The sequence below is a fragment of the Vanellus vanellus genome (genome assembly GCF_965231255.1).
Source record: "Vanellus vanellus genome assembly, contig: HAP1_SCAFFOLD_88, whole genome shotgun sequence".
NCBI classification, from domain to species: Eukaryota; Metazoa; Chordata; class Aves; order Charadriiformes; family Charadriidae; genus Vanellus; species Vanellus vanellus.
Window position 1 is genome coordinate 400,959 of NW_028126988.1, and position 18,052 is coordinate 419,010.

Consider the following 18,052-nt stretch of genomic DNA (forward strand, 5'->3'; position numbering starts at 1 on the left):
ATTAAAAAAATAGCACTGAAGGATGAAGCGGCAGCAGTCCCTCTACCTCTACAAAACGGCAACAACCCACACACGAACACACGGAGGCGGAACACCACCAAACTCTCACTGACTGTGATGTGCACCTCAGTTTGCTGCTCTGGAGAGGGAATGCCTGAAGCACACCAAGGACAGCTGAAACCATCGCCGTGGCTTAAAGAGGAATCCGCCAACCGGAAAACAAAATAAAAGCGGTTTCTGCCCATGTCTGCGTGGGCACATCCCCGAGTCACGTTCTCACGCCTCTCCTTCAAAGTCAAGATTCCTAAACATGAAAACTGGAGTTGGGGGGAAGGAGGAGAGAGAAAAGGAGGGAGAGCGTCATCAGTGGGGCTGTTGCCCCGCTCGTGGGACCGCACCGGCAGAGAGGAGCTGGTTCGTGTGCCGCAGCCCTCGCCGCTTGCTCGGCATTGCCGGCAAAAAAAAAAAAGCCGTAGGCACATGCCACCACTCGCAAAGGAGTACAGCCACGTTCCCACGCGATCCTTTACCTCTTTCCTCCCCAAATTCAGACTGTTTCCGTGCTCATAGTGAGAGCCTTCCACACGGTTGTTTTTGGTATCTCATCCGAGATATTAATCTCCGAAGGATCAGTCCTGCAATAAATATTTGAGACAGCAATCTGTGACTGTGGGAACTGACGCCACCCAGCGCATCAGCACCAGCAAGAGGAACGGGGGGGAGGAGAACCAAAGCTGCGCATAAGCACAGCGGGTTGGGCGGGATGAGGAGGTTTGGAAGGCGAGCCGGAGAGCCGCAGAGCCACAGCTCTGTGCAAAGGCTCTGCACAGAATCCCAGACTGGTCAGGGCTGGAAGGGCCCTCTGGAGCTCCCCCAGTCCCACCCCCGCCAGAGCAGGGGCACCTACAGCAGTGGCACAGGACACCTCCAGGCGGGTTTGGAATGGCTCCCGAGTGGGAGACTCCCCCACCTCTCTGGGCAGCTGTGCCAGCGCTCTGCCGCCCGCCCTGCCCATAAATTTGCTCTTCCCGCCAAGCTGAGTGCATGGCGCTGGGATGCTCAGCAAAGATAAACGTGGAGAAAATTCTGCCAACCCCCTTCAGGCTAATCTTGCCGGGGGTCCTGCTGCTTGGTGGGGCTTTACCTGTCGCTGCTTGGCTTTGGGATATCCGCGCTGCTGCTCTTGCCCAGCTGCAGCCGAACGGAGTTTGCAGCAGCAGCTTCCATCATCTCCTGGGACTCCTGACATAAAAAGGGACAAATCAAAGTTCTCTGTCTATGATCGAAGTGGAGATAAACTAAACACCCAGCAAAACCCACGTGCTGCCCTCTCCTTCTGACCTTCTGTTAGCGCAGCCGGGGAAAGACCTTTCACTCCAAACATTTTGGGGGGGGTTAAAACCACCCTTATGAGCAAATCTTTCCATCATAATTATAATGTTTATTATAAATGGCACCTTTAAAAATTATACCGCTATTAAATTAGCAGTGAGCTTAACACTTGAAAAACAAGGTTATGATGCGGGATCCAGGCTGTCAGGATCTATTTCTATTGAGTTCAGATCTTCCCCCAACATTTCAAGAGAAGCTGTGATGGAAAGAGGCAATCTCAGAGCCCGAGGGAGACATCCAGCCCCGAGCACCCAGCAAGCATCACCTCTTCTTCTTTGGCTTCATTTTTGGCATCGGCCAACTTCTTCCTGCTTTCTGGCATAAGGTCATCCAAAAAGCTGAGCTCCCGCTTTGAGAAGCAGAAGTCCATCACTTTCCGGACAAACACGAGAGCCAAAACCTTCACAAAATAAGAAGGAAGAGGGGGTGAGGTGTGAGATGATGCTACGTCTCACTCCGACGCTGCAAACGTCCCGCTGCTGAGCGGCACCGGCTCTTACCATCATGGGAAAGATGATGGCAGCACGGGACACCTTGATGGCCCAGAGCAGGACGAGGCAGATGAGCTGGATCATGGTGAAGAAATGCACCTTCCGCAAGGGAACGTGCCGCAGGTAGATGAAATCCGGCTGGTGTTTTGCCGGCATCCAAAAGAGCTTCAAGCGGTCGAAGAACTGCAAAATAAAAGCAGAAAAGTTACCCCTTGGGGATGCGGAAAGTTTCCGGCCCTGTTGGGACGTGGAAGGAGTTTTCAGGATCTCGCGTGCAGTGAGAAATCCTGGATCCCACTTTGTTCCTCCCGGGAGCAGCACCCGTTTTCCCTTTGCTCCATCTATAAACCAGTGTGTCCATGAGAGCTGCCCACCAAATTGCAATTATTCCACGTCCTTCTATTATAGAATCACAGAAGGGTTTAGGTTGGAAGGGACCTCGAAGATCATCCAGTCCCACCCCCTGCCCTGGGCAGGGACACCTCCCACCAGCCCAGGTTGCTCCAAGCCCCGTCCAACCTGGCCTTGAACACCTCCAGGCATGGGGCAGCCACAGATTCTCAGGGCAACCTGGGTGCCTCACCACCCTCACAGGGAAAAATTTCTCCCTGATATCTCATCTCAATCTGCCCTCTGTCAGTGTCAAACCATCCACCCTCGTCCCATCGCTCCCCTCCCTCATCCAGAGTCCCTCCCCAGCTCTCCTGGAGCCCCTTTAGGCACTGGACTCCCCGGAGCCTTCTCTTCTCCAGGCTGAACACCCCCAACTCTCCCAGACTGTCCTCCCAGCAGAGGGGCTCCAGCCCTCCCAGCAGCTCCGGGGCCTCCTCTGGCCCCGCTCCACCAGGTCCATGGCTCTCCTGTGCTGTGGTCCCCGAGCTGGAGGCAGCACTGCAGGGGGTCTCCCCAGAGCAGAGCACAGCAGAGGGCACAATCCCCCCTCGCCCTGCCGGCCACACTGCTGATGCAGCCCAGGATGCGGTCGGCCTTCTGGGCTGCGATCGCGCATTGCCGGCTCACAGTGAGCTTCTCATCAGTCCGCACCCCCAGGTCCTTCTCCTCATACCATCTCCCCCTCCCCCTCCCTGTTCTTCTATAAAAGTATATGTTTAATATATTCTATTCTTCTGTTTGTTATTTGGCATTTCTCAGCCCACTGAATCCCCCAGTGAGGACTCCCACCGGCAGTAGAAATCGCCTTCGCTTTGCACTGAATTCCCCCATTTTCACCACACCAAACACTGCCCTGTCCCAAACCGTGACGCAGAGCGCACTGAACTTGCCTGGTCCTCCCACCCTACGTACCTCCTGTGCCCCCACCAATCTTTTCCTTATACAAAATACTTTCACTGCCTGCTTTTGGGGAGGTTTTCTCCCACACCACTGCTTTTTTCCTGCTTCTCTGGAGATGACACAGCAGGGAGCCGCACGCTGTAAGAGTCCGTACCTGAATCCCTCTGAGCGACGACACGCCCATGTAGAGAAAGACACCATAAAGCACAGGCATGGGTATAAACTGGGAAATTAAAAAAAAAAAAAAGAATGCAATAATTAATTTTTTTAATTGCTTTTTCAGTATTACTGCTTTCTTCTAGAGGCACTGCCTAAAATTGCCTAAAGCTTTCCAGTTTCCACATGGTTAGAGAAGTGTCACCTCTTAACCCGTAGAGGTTTTGTGCGTGCGAGTGAGTGAGTGAATGCTCTGCTTTAGGCTGAGCTTCTGAGTTACGTTTCATTAGAATAATCCCGTTTTCCTGAAAGGTTGGAGGAAAATAGGTCATTTCACCAATGAAACTGTACACCACGTTCTGTGATGGCAGAAGATCATTTCTACACATTTTTGTGGCAACACGCAAAAGCGAAGTGCCTCCTTTTAGCCTAGAGCTGTGGTGACTTTGTGGGAGGAACACACAAGGAAGCCCACGGGGATGATTTTGGTGTGTTTAGCTACTGGGAACGGCTGTTGGGAGGCATTTGGGGGAGCAAATTGCATCCCATAAGGTGCTGCCTGCTTGAAAGAGAGCAGTGTACTGGTCTGAATCCGCTTCATCGTAACCCATAAACACAGGTGGGCCTGAGAGACACCTGGGAATTAAAGCAGTTGTCCTGCTCGCTTGCCTCGAGGACACCAAACTGGTGGAAAGGGTAACTGAGGCTGGTTCCCACCATGGGCCAAGCCTCAAGGTTTGGGATCGCCTCCTCCTCTGCTCCACACCTACTCAGGCCTGGAGGGAGGGGATGGTTTTTGTATAACCTCCAAAAAGCTCACGCTTGTTGGGCATTTTGCATTTTCCTCTTACCTTTAACACCGAAGTGAAGAAGACAGAGCAGCCCATGAGCACAAAGATCATCAAGCCGGTGACTCTCTGCTCTCGTATCCCCAGAAACTTGGGTTGTTCTCCTGGAGCTGAGCAGCCAGACTCCACTTTGAGGCTATTGACGTGGGTGATGGACAGGACAGTCGCAGCCACAAACCAGGGCAGCCCCATCACGGAGCACACCCCGAGCATCACGGCCACCATGAAAAGGTCCAGGTGGTACCCGCATCCTTTCTGTGGGCAGCAAAACAAGGAACAGAGCATCCCACAGCACAAGAGCGAGGACAACGTCGCGACTCAGACTCAAACCCTACTCGGGCGCAAGTCACCCTCTTGAAAATTTAGAAGAATTGGCAACAAATAAGGATGGATCTGGTCTTTGCGCAAGCACCTTTGGTGAAAATCTGGCAGGAGTTCAGACCAAGTGGATTTGGGAGGTTTGTGCAATAGCTACTTCTCAAACAAACAAACAAACAAACAGACTATTTTCATTCATAAAGAAATTTCTACTGCTTGTAAGCAAGATGTGACCCTGAGTTATCCCTGGCAGCGCGTCAAAACAGTTCGTTCCCCCAGCACCTGCTGGCGTTGTGAAACAAAAACACGCTTCTATAGTGCTCGAAAATTAATTTGCTCCTCCAAAAGATTGCTCATCTGAACTGCCCTCGTTTGCTCCCTGTGACATCACTAATCCAGCAGAGCATCCTGTCACACAGCCTGACATTGTCCCAAACCAACGCCTTCACAAAGCACTTGGCATAGGAGCTTCTCCCCACACCTGCAGCCCAGAGTGGGGTGGGGATGGGGTCAGCTCTTGCAGCCCCTTACCTTCAGCTTGTGCTCCTTCCTGTTGACAATGACAGCCGTGATCTGCTGGTCCATGAATATCAAGATGGTGCAGAGCAGAGCTGGGATGGGCGCGGCCAACACCGTCCACCAAGGGTTGGGCCCTATGGGGTTGACCAACCACCCGCGGTCGTCTCTGGTAGGCTGCAACAAAGCCAAAACACACATCAGGATCAACTCCCAGCCCAGCCACTTCACTGGCTTTGATTTTCCTCTCCATCGCTGTGCCGCCTCATCTCCTGGCCCTGCCTTCATGTCACCCTCTCCTACGGGGTTCAGCAGTGCCAGTGTCCTCGTCGCAAGCACCTATAGATACTTCTGTAGGCATCAAGTTTTGGGGCTGGCGTCTTCTTTCCAGAAGGAAACGATGCATTCGGAGGTGGAAGAGGAGATGGTAACACCTCCAGCATCTCCAGACTCAGCCCTGTCCTGTCCCAGCATCACCTTGTGGCATCCCCAAGAGCTGAAAGTGGCTCCACACCAAAACACCCCATTACCTTGAACATGTGGGGGACGTGGAGCTTCGGCGATGGGATCCCAACCAGGAAGTCAATGAGCACCATGATGACGATGGTGAGGAAGACACCAAAGTCACTTACTGTGGACCGTACCTGGGGCAAGAAAGCAGAGCTGAAAGGGACAGCACAAACGGGGCCATACCGTGAGATGGAAAAGTTAAAGACATCAACAGCATTAAGGCTGGTTAACAAATTCCCACCACTCTGAGGACATGCAGCCAAATCCCTCAGTTAGATGCTGTTGCTGTGTTTGTACCTGCAAGATCTGGTGTCAGGCAATAAAAAAAGTTTAATTAGGCTGAAAAGGGTGGTTTAAATTCAAACCTTAAAAAAAAAGCCAATAAATATTAAAAAATAACGAAATAGACGTCTGCCACTACAGCTGCACTCACAGCTACAATGGGAATAAAGCACTGAGGCATCATTTACTCCTCAAAAGGAAGAAACAGTGTCTTTTGTGTCTTTTTCTATGGCAGTTCCTCATTTGAATCAACTTTCCCCTTGGGCACAGAAGGTGAAAAAAAAAACACAAACGAAAAAACAACAAACAACCAACTTTGGAAGACCTGATTTCCCACTGCCTGGGCAAAAAAACCGCTCCGGGGCAGGTCGCGAGGCAGGTGGGAAACGCTACGATCGTTTTGCACTCCTGGAAATGAGTGAGGGACATCCAAGTTTGGCCTTCAAGGTCAACACTTCCCAGTTTGACCAAGCAGTGGCAAACACTGCTTAGTGCTCCGGGAAAGCCATTTTGGGAAATGAGTGGGGAGACTGCTGCTGGCCACCGTCTTCTACCTACTCTGGTTGGGAAGTAGCGGCTGGTTTTAAACTTCTTCAATAAGCCCGACAGGACAAAGGTGGAGAAGAAGAGGATGCAGCACCAGAAGAGGACATCGGGTGTGTAGGGGCCATCGTGTCCACAGGCAGGTCCACGAAACTCTCCATGCAAATACCGACATTCCTGGGGAAACAGAGCATCAGGACACAAAGGTAGTGCACATGCGGCAAGGAAACCTCGGATAACTAGGGGGTTTGGAGGATCTTGCTCCAAGATCTGTGACCTCGGGACTGCTGCTGCCAGCGGAGATTTATATTTAACAATCAACAGCAGCTGAATAAGTGACACATGGAACTACACAGACAGCGGAGAGAGGAGATGTGATGGGACACCGTACCACAGACCTATGGCACATCCTCTGCTTGAACGGCAGGTAACCGTGGATGAAGAAGACACCAGAGGGGAAGGAAACACTGGAAACTCTTGGGGAGAGTGAAAGAGGGAATGGGGAAGGAGGGCTAAGACAACAGTGACAGGAAAGGAGAAGAGACAAATTGTCCCTTCCCAGGGGCGGGCTCACAGGACACGGCCAAGGGGGGTGAAGATGTCCATAAGAGTGTCCCACCCTGTGCCTGAGCTCTGCTTCCAGCAACAACGGCCCAAGGGGCTGCTCAGACATGCAAGTTTATGCACGTACCTTCAGACAGCGCTGAGTAAGAAAGCAAGGCCTGGAGTTACTAGGAACCAATTAAGGAAGCTAATTATGGCCTTCAAGCATGAACTTAAGTCCTCCAACTTCTCCAATAACCAAAGCACCCACTGAACCTTGCTCCCAGACAGAACCGCTGTCCTGAGGATAACAGTTATTGCCCACCATGTCGGGGATGAGGTGGACTCTCCTTCCCAGGCCCAAGGGGGTTAAACCCACACCTTAGACTGAAGTAACAACTTTTCCGAGCAGCGCTGGCACAGTTGGAAGCCCATCATCACCTGAAGGGCTCTGAGCTTTGCACCAGGCCAGTGGCCCTGGACCCCGCGGCCGCGGCACGAGGAAGCAGTGACTCGGGGCACTTACAGTCACCGTGAGGTTCTCCCAGGTGATGCCAGACACATTGATCTTGTTGCTCTCCCAGAACTGCAGGGTTTCGTTGCTGGGATGGGTCGGTGCCTCACACTTACAGCTGGGAGGAGAGAAGCCAAGACAGGGGTGAGGGGAAGGCGATGGAGGTGCAGCCCTGAGCTCCTGCCAAGGGGCAGCGGCGTTTTAGGAGGAAGAAACCCACTAGGAGATGGTGAGGAAGTCCAGCTTGCTGTGCGTCTGCACAGGGTAGGTCACTCGCAGGTGACTCAGCTTCTCCAGAGCCTCGTAGATGAAGATGATGCAGATGAGGGAGGCGAAGGCTTCTTCGGTGAAGCGGGTGATGTAGCACACCAAAGAGCTAGCATCGGTGGCCACCAGCACTATGCAGAAGAAGGCGGTCCACAGCCCGATGCATGCCCGGAGAGAGAGATAGGAGAGCGCGTAGTCCCTGGGAAAGCAAAAGAAAATGCAGGGTGGAGAGGGCAGCAAGAGGCTCTGAGCGGTGCCTTCCTTCGGGGAAAGTCGGCAGCAATTCAGGAGCGTGTCAAGGCTGCGGATGGTAAATGCAGTTTCCGGTCCTACGACAGACAGCCTCGGGGCTGCGGCACAGGGTGTGGGCCCACAGGAGGAGAGGCTAATTAATCCTTATTTAACAATGACCTTGTGTTAATGCCTCGGAGGCTAATTGAGGTCAGGTCCCTGTTGTGGAAGGTGGTGTTCTCCCACATCACCCCAATGCCCTAACAGCGAAACCGGCTGGGTTTGCACCCAGTTACCTGCTGCCAGCAAGTTGGGGCTTCATAATAAATTTAATTGCAATAAGGGGGTTAATCTCCCATCACAGTTGCCACAACAAAAAGACTGTCATGGAAAATATCCATTTCGCGTGAAAAGCTCCTGCTTTCTCAAAAATCATCAAAACATTTGACCAGAAAACTCTTTGGATATGTGGGTAAAATATATTTCCACTTCCAGCAAAAATCATACAAAAAAGTGCCCGAGTTTGTACTGAGAGGAAAGCAAATCTTCCCTCATTCCCAAACCAGAGTCATTTGTCTCATCTTCCCTGTGCAGCCCATCTCGGGCATCCACATCCTTGTGGTTTCTCCTCCTCCTGCTCTTTCACTTTAACCCTAAAAACCCCGAACCACCCATCCATCCTTCAGAGACTGAGGGCTCCTGCACCGTCACATACTAAAGCAGCAGCGCGTGATGTCTGTGACACAGAAGACAACTTAAATCTACCAACTACCACTAAGAAAAACATCCTTTCTCCATCCCTGCCTTCTTCCAAAGGCGCTCGCAGCACCTGGCCGCAGCAGCCAGCCTTACTTGCAGAATTTGTAGAGGATCTTCTCGAACACGAGGACGGGGCCGGTGCTGCCGAGGATGGTGAGAGGTTGGCCAGCAAAGAGGGAATACACCACGCCGGTCATGGATGCGCCCAGCAGCGACTCCATGGCACTCTGTCCGGGGAAGAGAGGCAGCAGCGAGTAATTAAATCATTAGGGGGAAAAAAACAAGTGCAAATTCACTGCAGCAAGGACTTTTGCATGAGTGTTGTCCTCCCCCGTGCCACCCAACAGAGAGAGGTGCTCACTATGTGGCCGTTGGTCGCCTCCCCCAGCAGTCCCCCGAAGGTGATGATGGGGGACATGCAGGCACAGTAGAGGAACAGGAAGGACGCCAGACACTGCAGGCTCAGACCATCCCGAAAGTCACTCCAGAACCAGGGGGCTTTTCGCTTCACATCCCGGATCAAACCGCCAAAGAGCCTGGAGGAAGGAAAAAAAAAAACAAAACAACATTTTCGTGGAAGACAGCGTTGAGTTTTCTTGGCTGAGGAAGGACAATCACAAGCACAGAGTAACTTCCGTTGCTAAAAAGAAGTCTCCTTCTCCCATTTTAGCCCCAGTAGAAACTGAGGCATACAAAAAACCCCTCCAACAAAAAGAAAAGGAGACCAAACCTGAGAGCCCGTCCCCTCTTATTGCAACAGTCCCTCACTTTGAGAAGCAGCAGAGCTCTACCTGGAGGTACTTACACATCTGCTTCCACCCCAAAGCAAGAAAACCTGTGTGCAACCATGCTGCGGCTCAGCCCAGCTGCCCAAATGTCCCACCCACCCAGCCCAGGGGACCAAGCTGGGAACCTGGAGCCCCTTCACTGACCCAGTTAACCCCAAAACTCTGCTAGAAGGGAGGTGCACACTCAGATTTTAGGGGCAAACAGAAAAACACCCCACCAAACTATTTCAGTTCACACCTTCCTGTCCGCTCCAGTTCAGGACCGCTGTGTTTCTCCAGCTTGCTGTGAGAAGCGCTGTCATCGAGAGCTTCTGGCAACTTCCTTTTTTCCTGTTAAAATGCAAATAAGATAAAGATATGTCTTTGCAGCCACTGGCTTGTTTTGCTTTTTGGGCTGGGTACGTGACCTGTGAATTTGGGCCCCTGAGCAGCACCCCCAGCTGTGCTGCCCTCCTGCCTGTCCTCCTCGTGCCTCCTTCTGCCGCAGCACTCACCTGCGAAGGGACGTTTTTCGGGGGCTCAATTCGGATGGAGGGATCCCACTCTCCTGGCGGCAAAACCATGACCTGATCCAGAAACTCATCGATGCCAGCCACCAGGTCAGCCCGGTTCTTGGCTTTATAGGCAACGTCGTGGAAAACCTGCCGTAGGAGACAACCTGGTGAGAGCATGACCCATCTCGGATGTCCTAACCAGTGCAATAAGCTCTTGGCTAAATGCAAGGTCATTTCCCCCAAATCGCCTGTTGGAAGTGGCAGGAAATATTCCCCCCAAAGCAAAAATCTGTGCATCACAGTATTTGTAACCATCTCCACCAGGCTCCCGTCCCCCATGGCACACCACAGCCTTCTGCTTCAAGAGGAGAAGTTTCACTGGCCCTGGCAATGCCACCACTGGGGACAGCATGCTGGGGACCCTGGGGAGAAGGATGAGGCGCAGGCTGCAGCCCAGGTGGGATTTTAGCCTCCTGCAGGCAGCTAAGAGAGACAACAAACCCTCTTCCTCACTACTACAGAGACAGGGAGAGGTGAAGCCCCAAAAAAATGACCCAGAGATATCTCTTATCTCGTCACACCTCATCCGTCATGATAGTAGCCATGGACCTGCCGATCTCATGGTACTGATGGGCTTTTCCTCCTGGTCCAAGCAAAACAAACAGGAACCTAGGCAAGAAAACCAAAATGAGAGAGAAGAACATGGCCTCACTCAAAGGGCGCCCAAGGAAATCCCTGGGAGCTCCCAGCCCAGAGCGTGGCTCCAGGGGGGACGTGTAGGCTCACCGACTCCGGTGATGAATTTGAAACGCATCAAAACCAAACACAAATTTGAGGTTTGGACCAACTTTCATTAAAATTGGCCAATGGGTTTAAAAGCTCCAGCAGGGAAGGGAGGAATGAAAGCAGGGAGATGTGGGTGGGAGAAACGTGCTTGCTCCCACTGGCTGTGTTCCCCTGGGACGCCCAACTGATGCATGAATTTGGTGTTTTGTTGTGGTGTTTTTTTTTTTAAATAAAAACTTTGCGCTTCTCATTCAGACCTCGTTGGGATGGGAACTTCCATCATGCCCGAGAGGAGGACAGCTGGGCTCAGGCGGACAAATGCCACGATGGGCTGGCGAAGGAAATCCAGCTCTCCTACGAGCACGCTGCACGCTTCAGCCCCGGTGGGAATTTTCTTCATGAAGCGCAGCTCCGCCTGGGCACGACAAGGGATTTTCAGCCATTACCCCAAAAGCAAAGCCCACAGCACTCTGCAGAACACTCTGCAGCCAAGTTTGCAAGAGCAAATCTGGCCTAAAAGCGTAAGAAAGCTACGAGTGTCTCACCTTGCTTAGATCCATCGGATGGCTGTCATGGTTCACCCCATTTTTAGCTTCTGCAGTGGTGGGAGATGGATGAGGAGTGAGTGTTTGGGTTGGGAGGGGAAAGAAAGACACTGAGAAAGACAGGCAAGGAGCAATCGGGACACTTCTCCTTTGCCGGGAGAAGTCTAATGGGGCCAAAGCCCTGCAGAAACCTTCACCTGGTGCCAAAGCCTGGCAGAAACCCTCACTGGGTACCAAACCCTGCAGGAACCCTCACCTGGCTTGCCAAGGGGATGCACGTCTAACTGCTTCTTGCTCATGTCAGCAAATGAGCAGACGATGGGGAGAAGGTTGTTTCTTTTCTTCTCGTTCTGATGGTGATGCTTCTTCAAAAGCACTTCTCGAACTTTCGCCCGCGTGCACTCATCAAACTCTGCGGACTGCTCTTGCTGGCCCAGGATCATATCTGGAGATGGCAACAGGAAACGAAGCCGTCAGAGCAGAAAGTCCCCAAGCCCCGACCCCTCAAGCCCCCGGCGAAGGCTGCGCCACGCAGGATACCCTAACGCGGGCTCAGCCTTGCTTAGCAAGACGTTTTAATGCAGTTCAGCCTTTGCAGCGAAAGGAAGAATTCTCTTTTGCTAAAAGCCATCATCAAAGTGCTTATTCATCACTCCGCTCAGATAATTATTCCCCATCCTAGATAATGTCATTTTTTTGCCCGATCTGGCGTTTCTAGACAGACTCTCTAGACTCGACACATTTCAACAAATTATAAGCAATCTCTATCACAGACTTTCCCAGAGTTTCCTTTGCCCATCGACTGCAATTTGGCAAGCCCGGGGAGAAACGTGCTAATAACGGCTCCGATTTCTCCAGCTCTTGCAAGGGCTGAATGGAGACCTGCCAGTCAAAGATAATTTCTCCAAAGCTGCTTTTTCAATTAACTTCAATTATCTTCCCCACAGAAATATGCTGCTTGGTCACCTGCCAGATAAACTCTGCCTTTAAAGCTCTTAAATCCTGGATGTTAAGGCAATAGGAAAAAAAACCAAAACAAAGAACGGGAGGAAACAGCTTGTAGTAAGTAGTTTATTTAAGGAGGTTCAGCTCTTACGCAGACTCCGTGTTTCTGAGAGCAGCCTGCCAAGCCCTGACACTCCTTTCTGGCCAGAGAATATTCTCTAATCGCCTCTCTGACCCCACAAATTGCTTTCAAAAGGCTCCCATACTGGGAGAAAAAGCTGATGTGACTGTTGTACACCCAGTCTACATCCAAAAAGCAACCCACGATTTAAAAACACCGCGCGACTTCTGGAAAAGGACGTGCCATTGGGGCAGGGCTTGATACGGGAGTGAAGGGCACTGCGGCAAATTGAGCTCAGCCGTTCCCGGCGGGACGCAGCGTGCTCAGTACCTGCGATCTCTTCGATGCTGTTGGCACAAACGTCCAGCAGCACCATCCCGTTGCTGATGCAGCTCCGCAGCTCAAAGAGGCTGTGCAAGGACAGCGTGGCCACGTAGGGCTTGCTCCAGCGCTCGCCACCATCTTCCACGTCCTCCTCAAACTTCAGCCACCTGCGGACATCGGGCACGATCAGCCCCGTTGCAAGAAAACAGCCTCAGCTCTGCAACCCCTTCGGTGCAGCTACGGGGCGGCAAGAGGAGAAGGCTCCGCGCATCGGCACCTGCAGCTGCAAAAGCTTCGCGTTCCAGAGAGCGGAAGGCAGAGCCCACGGCCGCCACCGCAGCCGGCGGCAGGGATTTACCTTGCCGTTTCCTTCCACTCGGCATCTTCACCCTCCTTCAGGAAGATCTCATCCAGCTCGGTGAACAAGTGGTGGGGAATGTGCTGCTCGTCCTCCTCGGTGCTGAGGATGAACTGCACCCGCTGGGATGGGGTGTCTGGGGGCAGAAGATAAATCCCGTTACCACACCTGCATTCGACCCGTCACGCTCACACGCAAAGTGGCCATCGATCGGCACCAGTTCAGCCCTAAATATTGGGCTAGCCCCTCTCCCCCAGGTCTGGCCAGGCTTGCACAGAGCCACGGAGAAGGAGAAGCATCTATTGCACCTCTGCATAAGGACGGGCCACTTTCCTTCCCCACGTTTCCATTTTTAAAGGCAGGATCCCTCTACGGAAGACCAGCCTCAATCCATTATGCCTTCAACTGCCTCCCAAATAATGCCACTTTCCCTCAGAAGAACAGCAAACCACACAAATCAGCCACACAGACCTGCTTGCAGAGGACCCCGGCACCCACGCAGCCCCGAGGAGGCTCGTGAACGCTGCGGCGGGACTTACAGTGGTAGCCCTGCTCCATTGGGGCACAGTCCTTCTCCCGTTCCTTCTTCCGATGCTTCTGGCGGTGGGGTCGGTGGTGCCGGTGGCGCCGGTGGCTTTGCCTCACCAGCGGCATCCGCACGCCCACGGACAGGGTGCGGTGGCCTGCGAAAAAAGCAGTGTTCGCATCACTCTCGATATTGCGGAGATGGTTAACGCCGCTGCCACGATTAAACCAGCGCATCCATCCCAGGAGGAAACACCAACTTCTCTTCATTTTAGTTTCACTGCATCCCTGAATGTCAGAGACATCCTTTTTTCCAAGCCTGTTTTACTCTAACTTTGCAACAACAGAGCAACAACAAGCGATGGCTCCGGGTCACCTAAAAGTGCCCTGAAAATATCAACCCTTGTCTAAAATTCCAGCTTTGGCTGGACAACACTCAGACCTGCTCATTAAGCAGCGACAGAAGGTAATTATTTTTAAAATCTTTGTATGGCACAAGGCAACAAGAGGAGATCCAATCAGTCCTGTGATAATGAAGTCTGGAACAAAAAAAAAAGAAAATCACAGCCCTGTGTCTGCAGCCATCAAATTATTCTCCTGACCTCTCCAAGCCAAGAGCAGCCTCTGAGAAAACAAGCTGGGAACTACCAAGGTCTGTGGCCAACGCTCACACCGCAGATGCCATGGGGGCTTTTTCCCCTCTGTCTAAAAGCCATAATATTAAAACAATGTGAAAATAACTGTGCTTGTTTATTTAGAAGCACGCCACGTTTCGCTGCAGGTGATGCATACGCTGAGCACAGGACGCGGCAGGGACTTAGCGCGACGGAAAAACGCGTGGGGCTGGTGGCACCTCTCCCAACTCACCTTCCAGCTCCTCCTTCTCATAGTGAATAGTGACAGCGGTGCTCGTTCTTCCCTGGTCAATCACCGCCTCCTCGTCGTGTCTCTGTTTAGTGAGGAGAAGAAGATACAAGTTGGGACCAGGTGAGGAGAGCTCCCTTACGTCTTCCCAGTCATCACCCATCCCTGCGGCCACGTGAGCCCAAGAGCATCACACCTCTGTGTGTCTCCTCCTCCAGGCACAGCCCTAAAAACACGGACTTGGAGGTTTTTATTCCCATACCCAAATAAAACCACCTGTAATGTCACCTGTATTGTATATACCGTGAGTCTGGAAGGATTTACTAAAAGGGGAGACAGTTGAGTGTTTCAAACCAAAACCAAACCTCCTGCTTCGTTCTTGTGGTTCCTTTCGAAAAATTAAAAATTAAAAAAGGGATTTCCAAACTGGGGGTGGAGTGGGGTGGGGGAACCCAACTCCACACTTTTGAACACAGCCAGTTTCATTCTCCAAAAGTGATACCTGCAGATACTCACTAGATGGCACTTGGCCACAGGACATGGCCACCATCAACCTCCAAAGGCCCTCAAGAACCTGCAAGGGTGAAGCTTCGACTTCAACCCAACCAGGCTCGGGCTTCTCTTGCTGCAAGCCTGCTTTCCACACAAAACTGCGTTTTTCTCCTCAAAAGAAAAGCCAAAGACTAACAGCTAATGCCCTCCTTGGCTGAAATACCACTGCCAGCGCTGCACAAAGAGCATCTGTGCCTTAAAAGCTGAAGGAGAATTACAGGCGTTCTCTTCTCCCCTTGCCCCTGGGCTGGGGAAGGGCATCACCGGGATTACCACGCTCAAAGAAATAAAAACCCAACCACGTCTCACACTCGAGTCGCAACTGCAACTTTGAAAGGGCCTCCAGGAAACCCTTCTCTTTAGAGAAGAGCAAAACACCAGAAATCTGCTTTTTATCCCCCAAATCCCTGCTTCGACTGAATGGCATCATCTGCTGCCGCGCAGCAGCGACACTCGGGAAGCTCACACCTCCCGCTCACCAGTTAATTTAATGAGCAAAAGGAACAAACGTTCCCATCTGGGAATGAGTTTTTTCTGGCCCCCGAGTACTAATTTCAAAGCCGACTTGCTGCGACCTCCCCGCCACCTCCCGGCACTCGCCCGCGTCACCCGGCAGCCGGATTATGACACGCCTGTGGCTTTCCCGTCCTCTCTCCCACGACGATCTCCACCACCCTCCGTCCCTTCTTAGCAATGCGTCTGCTCCCTTCCAGATTTACCGGAAAAAAAACTCAAAAACCCAAACCCCATCCTCAGAAAAGGCACGGGACAAAAGGGGCTTAATCAAATCGCTTTAAATGGCAATTTTAGTAAAATCATTACTTAAGTAAAACACCAATTTGAATTAAATCGCAATTTAAGTAAAATCGCCACCGAAATAAAACCCCAATTTGAATTAAATCACTGTTTAAATTAAATCGCAACTTAGATACAATCACAATTGAAATAAAATCGCAATTTAAATACAATAGCGAGCTTGAGTGTGTTACAGGGGTGTCAGAGTGGGAATAAACGGAGCGATTTGGGCATCACAGCTCCCCAAATCCCCCCCGAGCAACATGGGGAAAGTCTGCTTCTCTCTCAGAAACCATTTTGGCTCCGTGCTCCCACCCACGATGCTAAACCTGCCCCCGGCAGGGCACAAAGCATCGTCCCCCCGCATCCTTCCCTGCTCTGGCGACATGTCACTGGGATTTTGGGAAGTCTCCCCCCCTTTTTGGGGGATGCGCAGACCCTCGGCACAGCCCTCCCACCTGTAACTCTTCCAGAAGTGTCATTTTGGGACGCTCCTCCTGCTTCATCCTCAAGTCGGTCACCGGTTTTGGGGGATAACTGAGCCTCCAGATCAATCAGAGGACCAAACCCTCCGACTGCAGCCCAGTGACTCCCAGTCTGCACCATCTCCAGCACATAAACAGCGACCGTTGCTGGGATCGGAATGTTCAGGGTGACCCCGGCAGTTATTTAAAGCTATACACCCCAATACTGATCCCGCTTGGAAAACTTAGCGCATGGGGAGAAACCTGCTCTGTTTTGAGGAAAAACTCTCCAGAATAGAGAAAAGGGGCGGAAACGCTGCATCTCGGCAGGGCAAAAGGTGTTACACAGTGTTTGGGTGTATTTGAAAGCCCAAACTGCCAAAAGACCACGTGAGGCACAAACCATTGGGGAAATGCCCGTTATGGGGCAGCCCTGATCTTCATCAACATTTCCTGCATCAAATCAGGGTGTTTCAGGGAGGTCTCCCTTCGGCACAGCCTCCGTCCCTTCGCGGCTTCCATAAACCCTCGTTAGACAGACCAAGTCCTACGCCGTACGGAAATGTCCAGAGAAGCCCCATGTTTTACTCTCCTCGCTTCCGCCAGCTATCTCCAGCCCTACTTTATGTTCCGAGCGGAGCTAATCCCTCATTTCCAGCCTACAGATTCATTTGCTGTCATTAACTTCCTCCCCGGCGCTGCTCAGCACAAAGGTTGACAGCCCCGGCTCGCCCTGAAAGGTGACATGGGATGTAAAATAACACAGCGAAGGAGGGTGACAATGAGGTCTAATCCGTTAAAATCCCATCGGGATCCAAGCTCAGATCTCTGCTGCTTTTTTATTATTTAGTATTAAAGCTTCAGGCGCAAATACAGGAGAAAGAAGCCAAGCGGGTCCGTGGCAAGACACTCCGAGAATCCCATCGCCCTTCCCCAGTTGTTGCAGCAGAAATCGCGGCAAACCTCGCACAGAGATGCCACCGAAGGAAACGGTGCCACTCAAAACCCTCTTTTTCCCGATTAAGACACCCAAATGGACTCAGAAAGGTTATTTCATTGAGGAAATCGCTGGAGGATTTAAGGATTTAATAAGTCTATGGGATCTGTGGACGCGTGGGCTTGGGATGGGATGGAGCAGGATGGAGAGATGCCTCCAGAAAGCAAATTATCCCATCCCAGGATGGGTACCAGCACTTGCAGACACTTCGCCTTCCCTCTTTGTCCTTCTCCGCTGCTGCTAGGCGCCTGGAAAACATCAAATCATCGAAACTGGGCTGGGAAAGGGGATGGCAAGCTCACTTTTGACTTTCGGAGCAGAGAGTGTTGTTCCCTCTCAAGAAAACTTCTCCAAATTATTATTTTGCTGCAGGGTTTTTTTTGTCCCAGCAGGAGAGAGAGGGACTTTTGACTGTCCTGCCTCAGTTTACCTGTCTCAGTGCAACTCCTCCAGTTAGAAAGAAAAATCTTTCCCTGGGGAAGCTTTGGTGTAATTGAGGATGAGGAAAAGCACAAAGCAGAGGTTCAGGTCCGGCTTTGAGTCCTCCCGGTGCCAGGGGAGGCCAAAAGCATCGCACGAGCAGGCAAACTTCCCATCTCAGCCCCCTCATTCCGTCACTCGCAAGCTGGACTGGCCACCAGCAGCAGGAGGGAGGATTGATGTAATTAATCTCGCGCAAAGTGTAATTAATAACACTGATCCCAGTGTTATAAGGGGATGAGGGGCCAAACTGGGGGAGCTGCTCTAGTGGTGGAGCAGGAGACCCCCCTCCTCGCCCCTCTCCATCTCCATCCTACCCAGACGAAGCCACCGGTCCTGTGGCTCCCTCCT

General features: G+C 51.9%; 1 protein-coding gene across 1 annotated transcript; it reads right to left on the reverse strand.

Moving 5' to 3' along the window:
• Nucleotides 1–547: 547 nt before the first annotated feature.
• On the reverse strand, nucleotides 548–14,569 carry LOC309685583 (electroneutral sodium bicarbonate exchanger 1-like; the record flags this gene model as incomplete). Its single annotated transcript, XM_082501331.1, has 24 exons — nucleotides 548–635; nucleotides 1,145–1,242; nucleotides 1,658–1,792; nucleotides 1,893–2,066; nucleotides 3,331–3,399; nucleotides 4,184–4,435; nucleotides 5,030–5,191; nucleotides 5,545–5,658; nucleotides 6,365–6,526; nucleotides 7,419–7,524; nucleotides 7,627–7,872; nucleotides 8,757–8,890; nucleotides 9,025–9,199; nucleotides 9,690–9,781; nucleotides 9,946–10,092; nucleotides 10,527–10,614; nucleotides 10,989–11,146; nucleotides 11,277–11,386; nucleotides 11,533–11,721; nucleotides 12,673–12,833; nucleotides 13,025–13,160; nucleotides 13,564–13,707; nucleotides 14,417–14,496; nucleotides 14,556–14,569. 24 exons carry the CDS (start codon nucleotides 14,567–14,569, stop codon nucleotides 548–550), a joined length of 3,234 nt encoding a protein of 1,077 aa, XP_082357457.1.
• Between the last annotated feature and the right edge of the window lie 3,483 nt (nucleotides 14,570–18,052).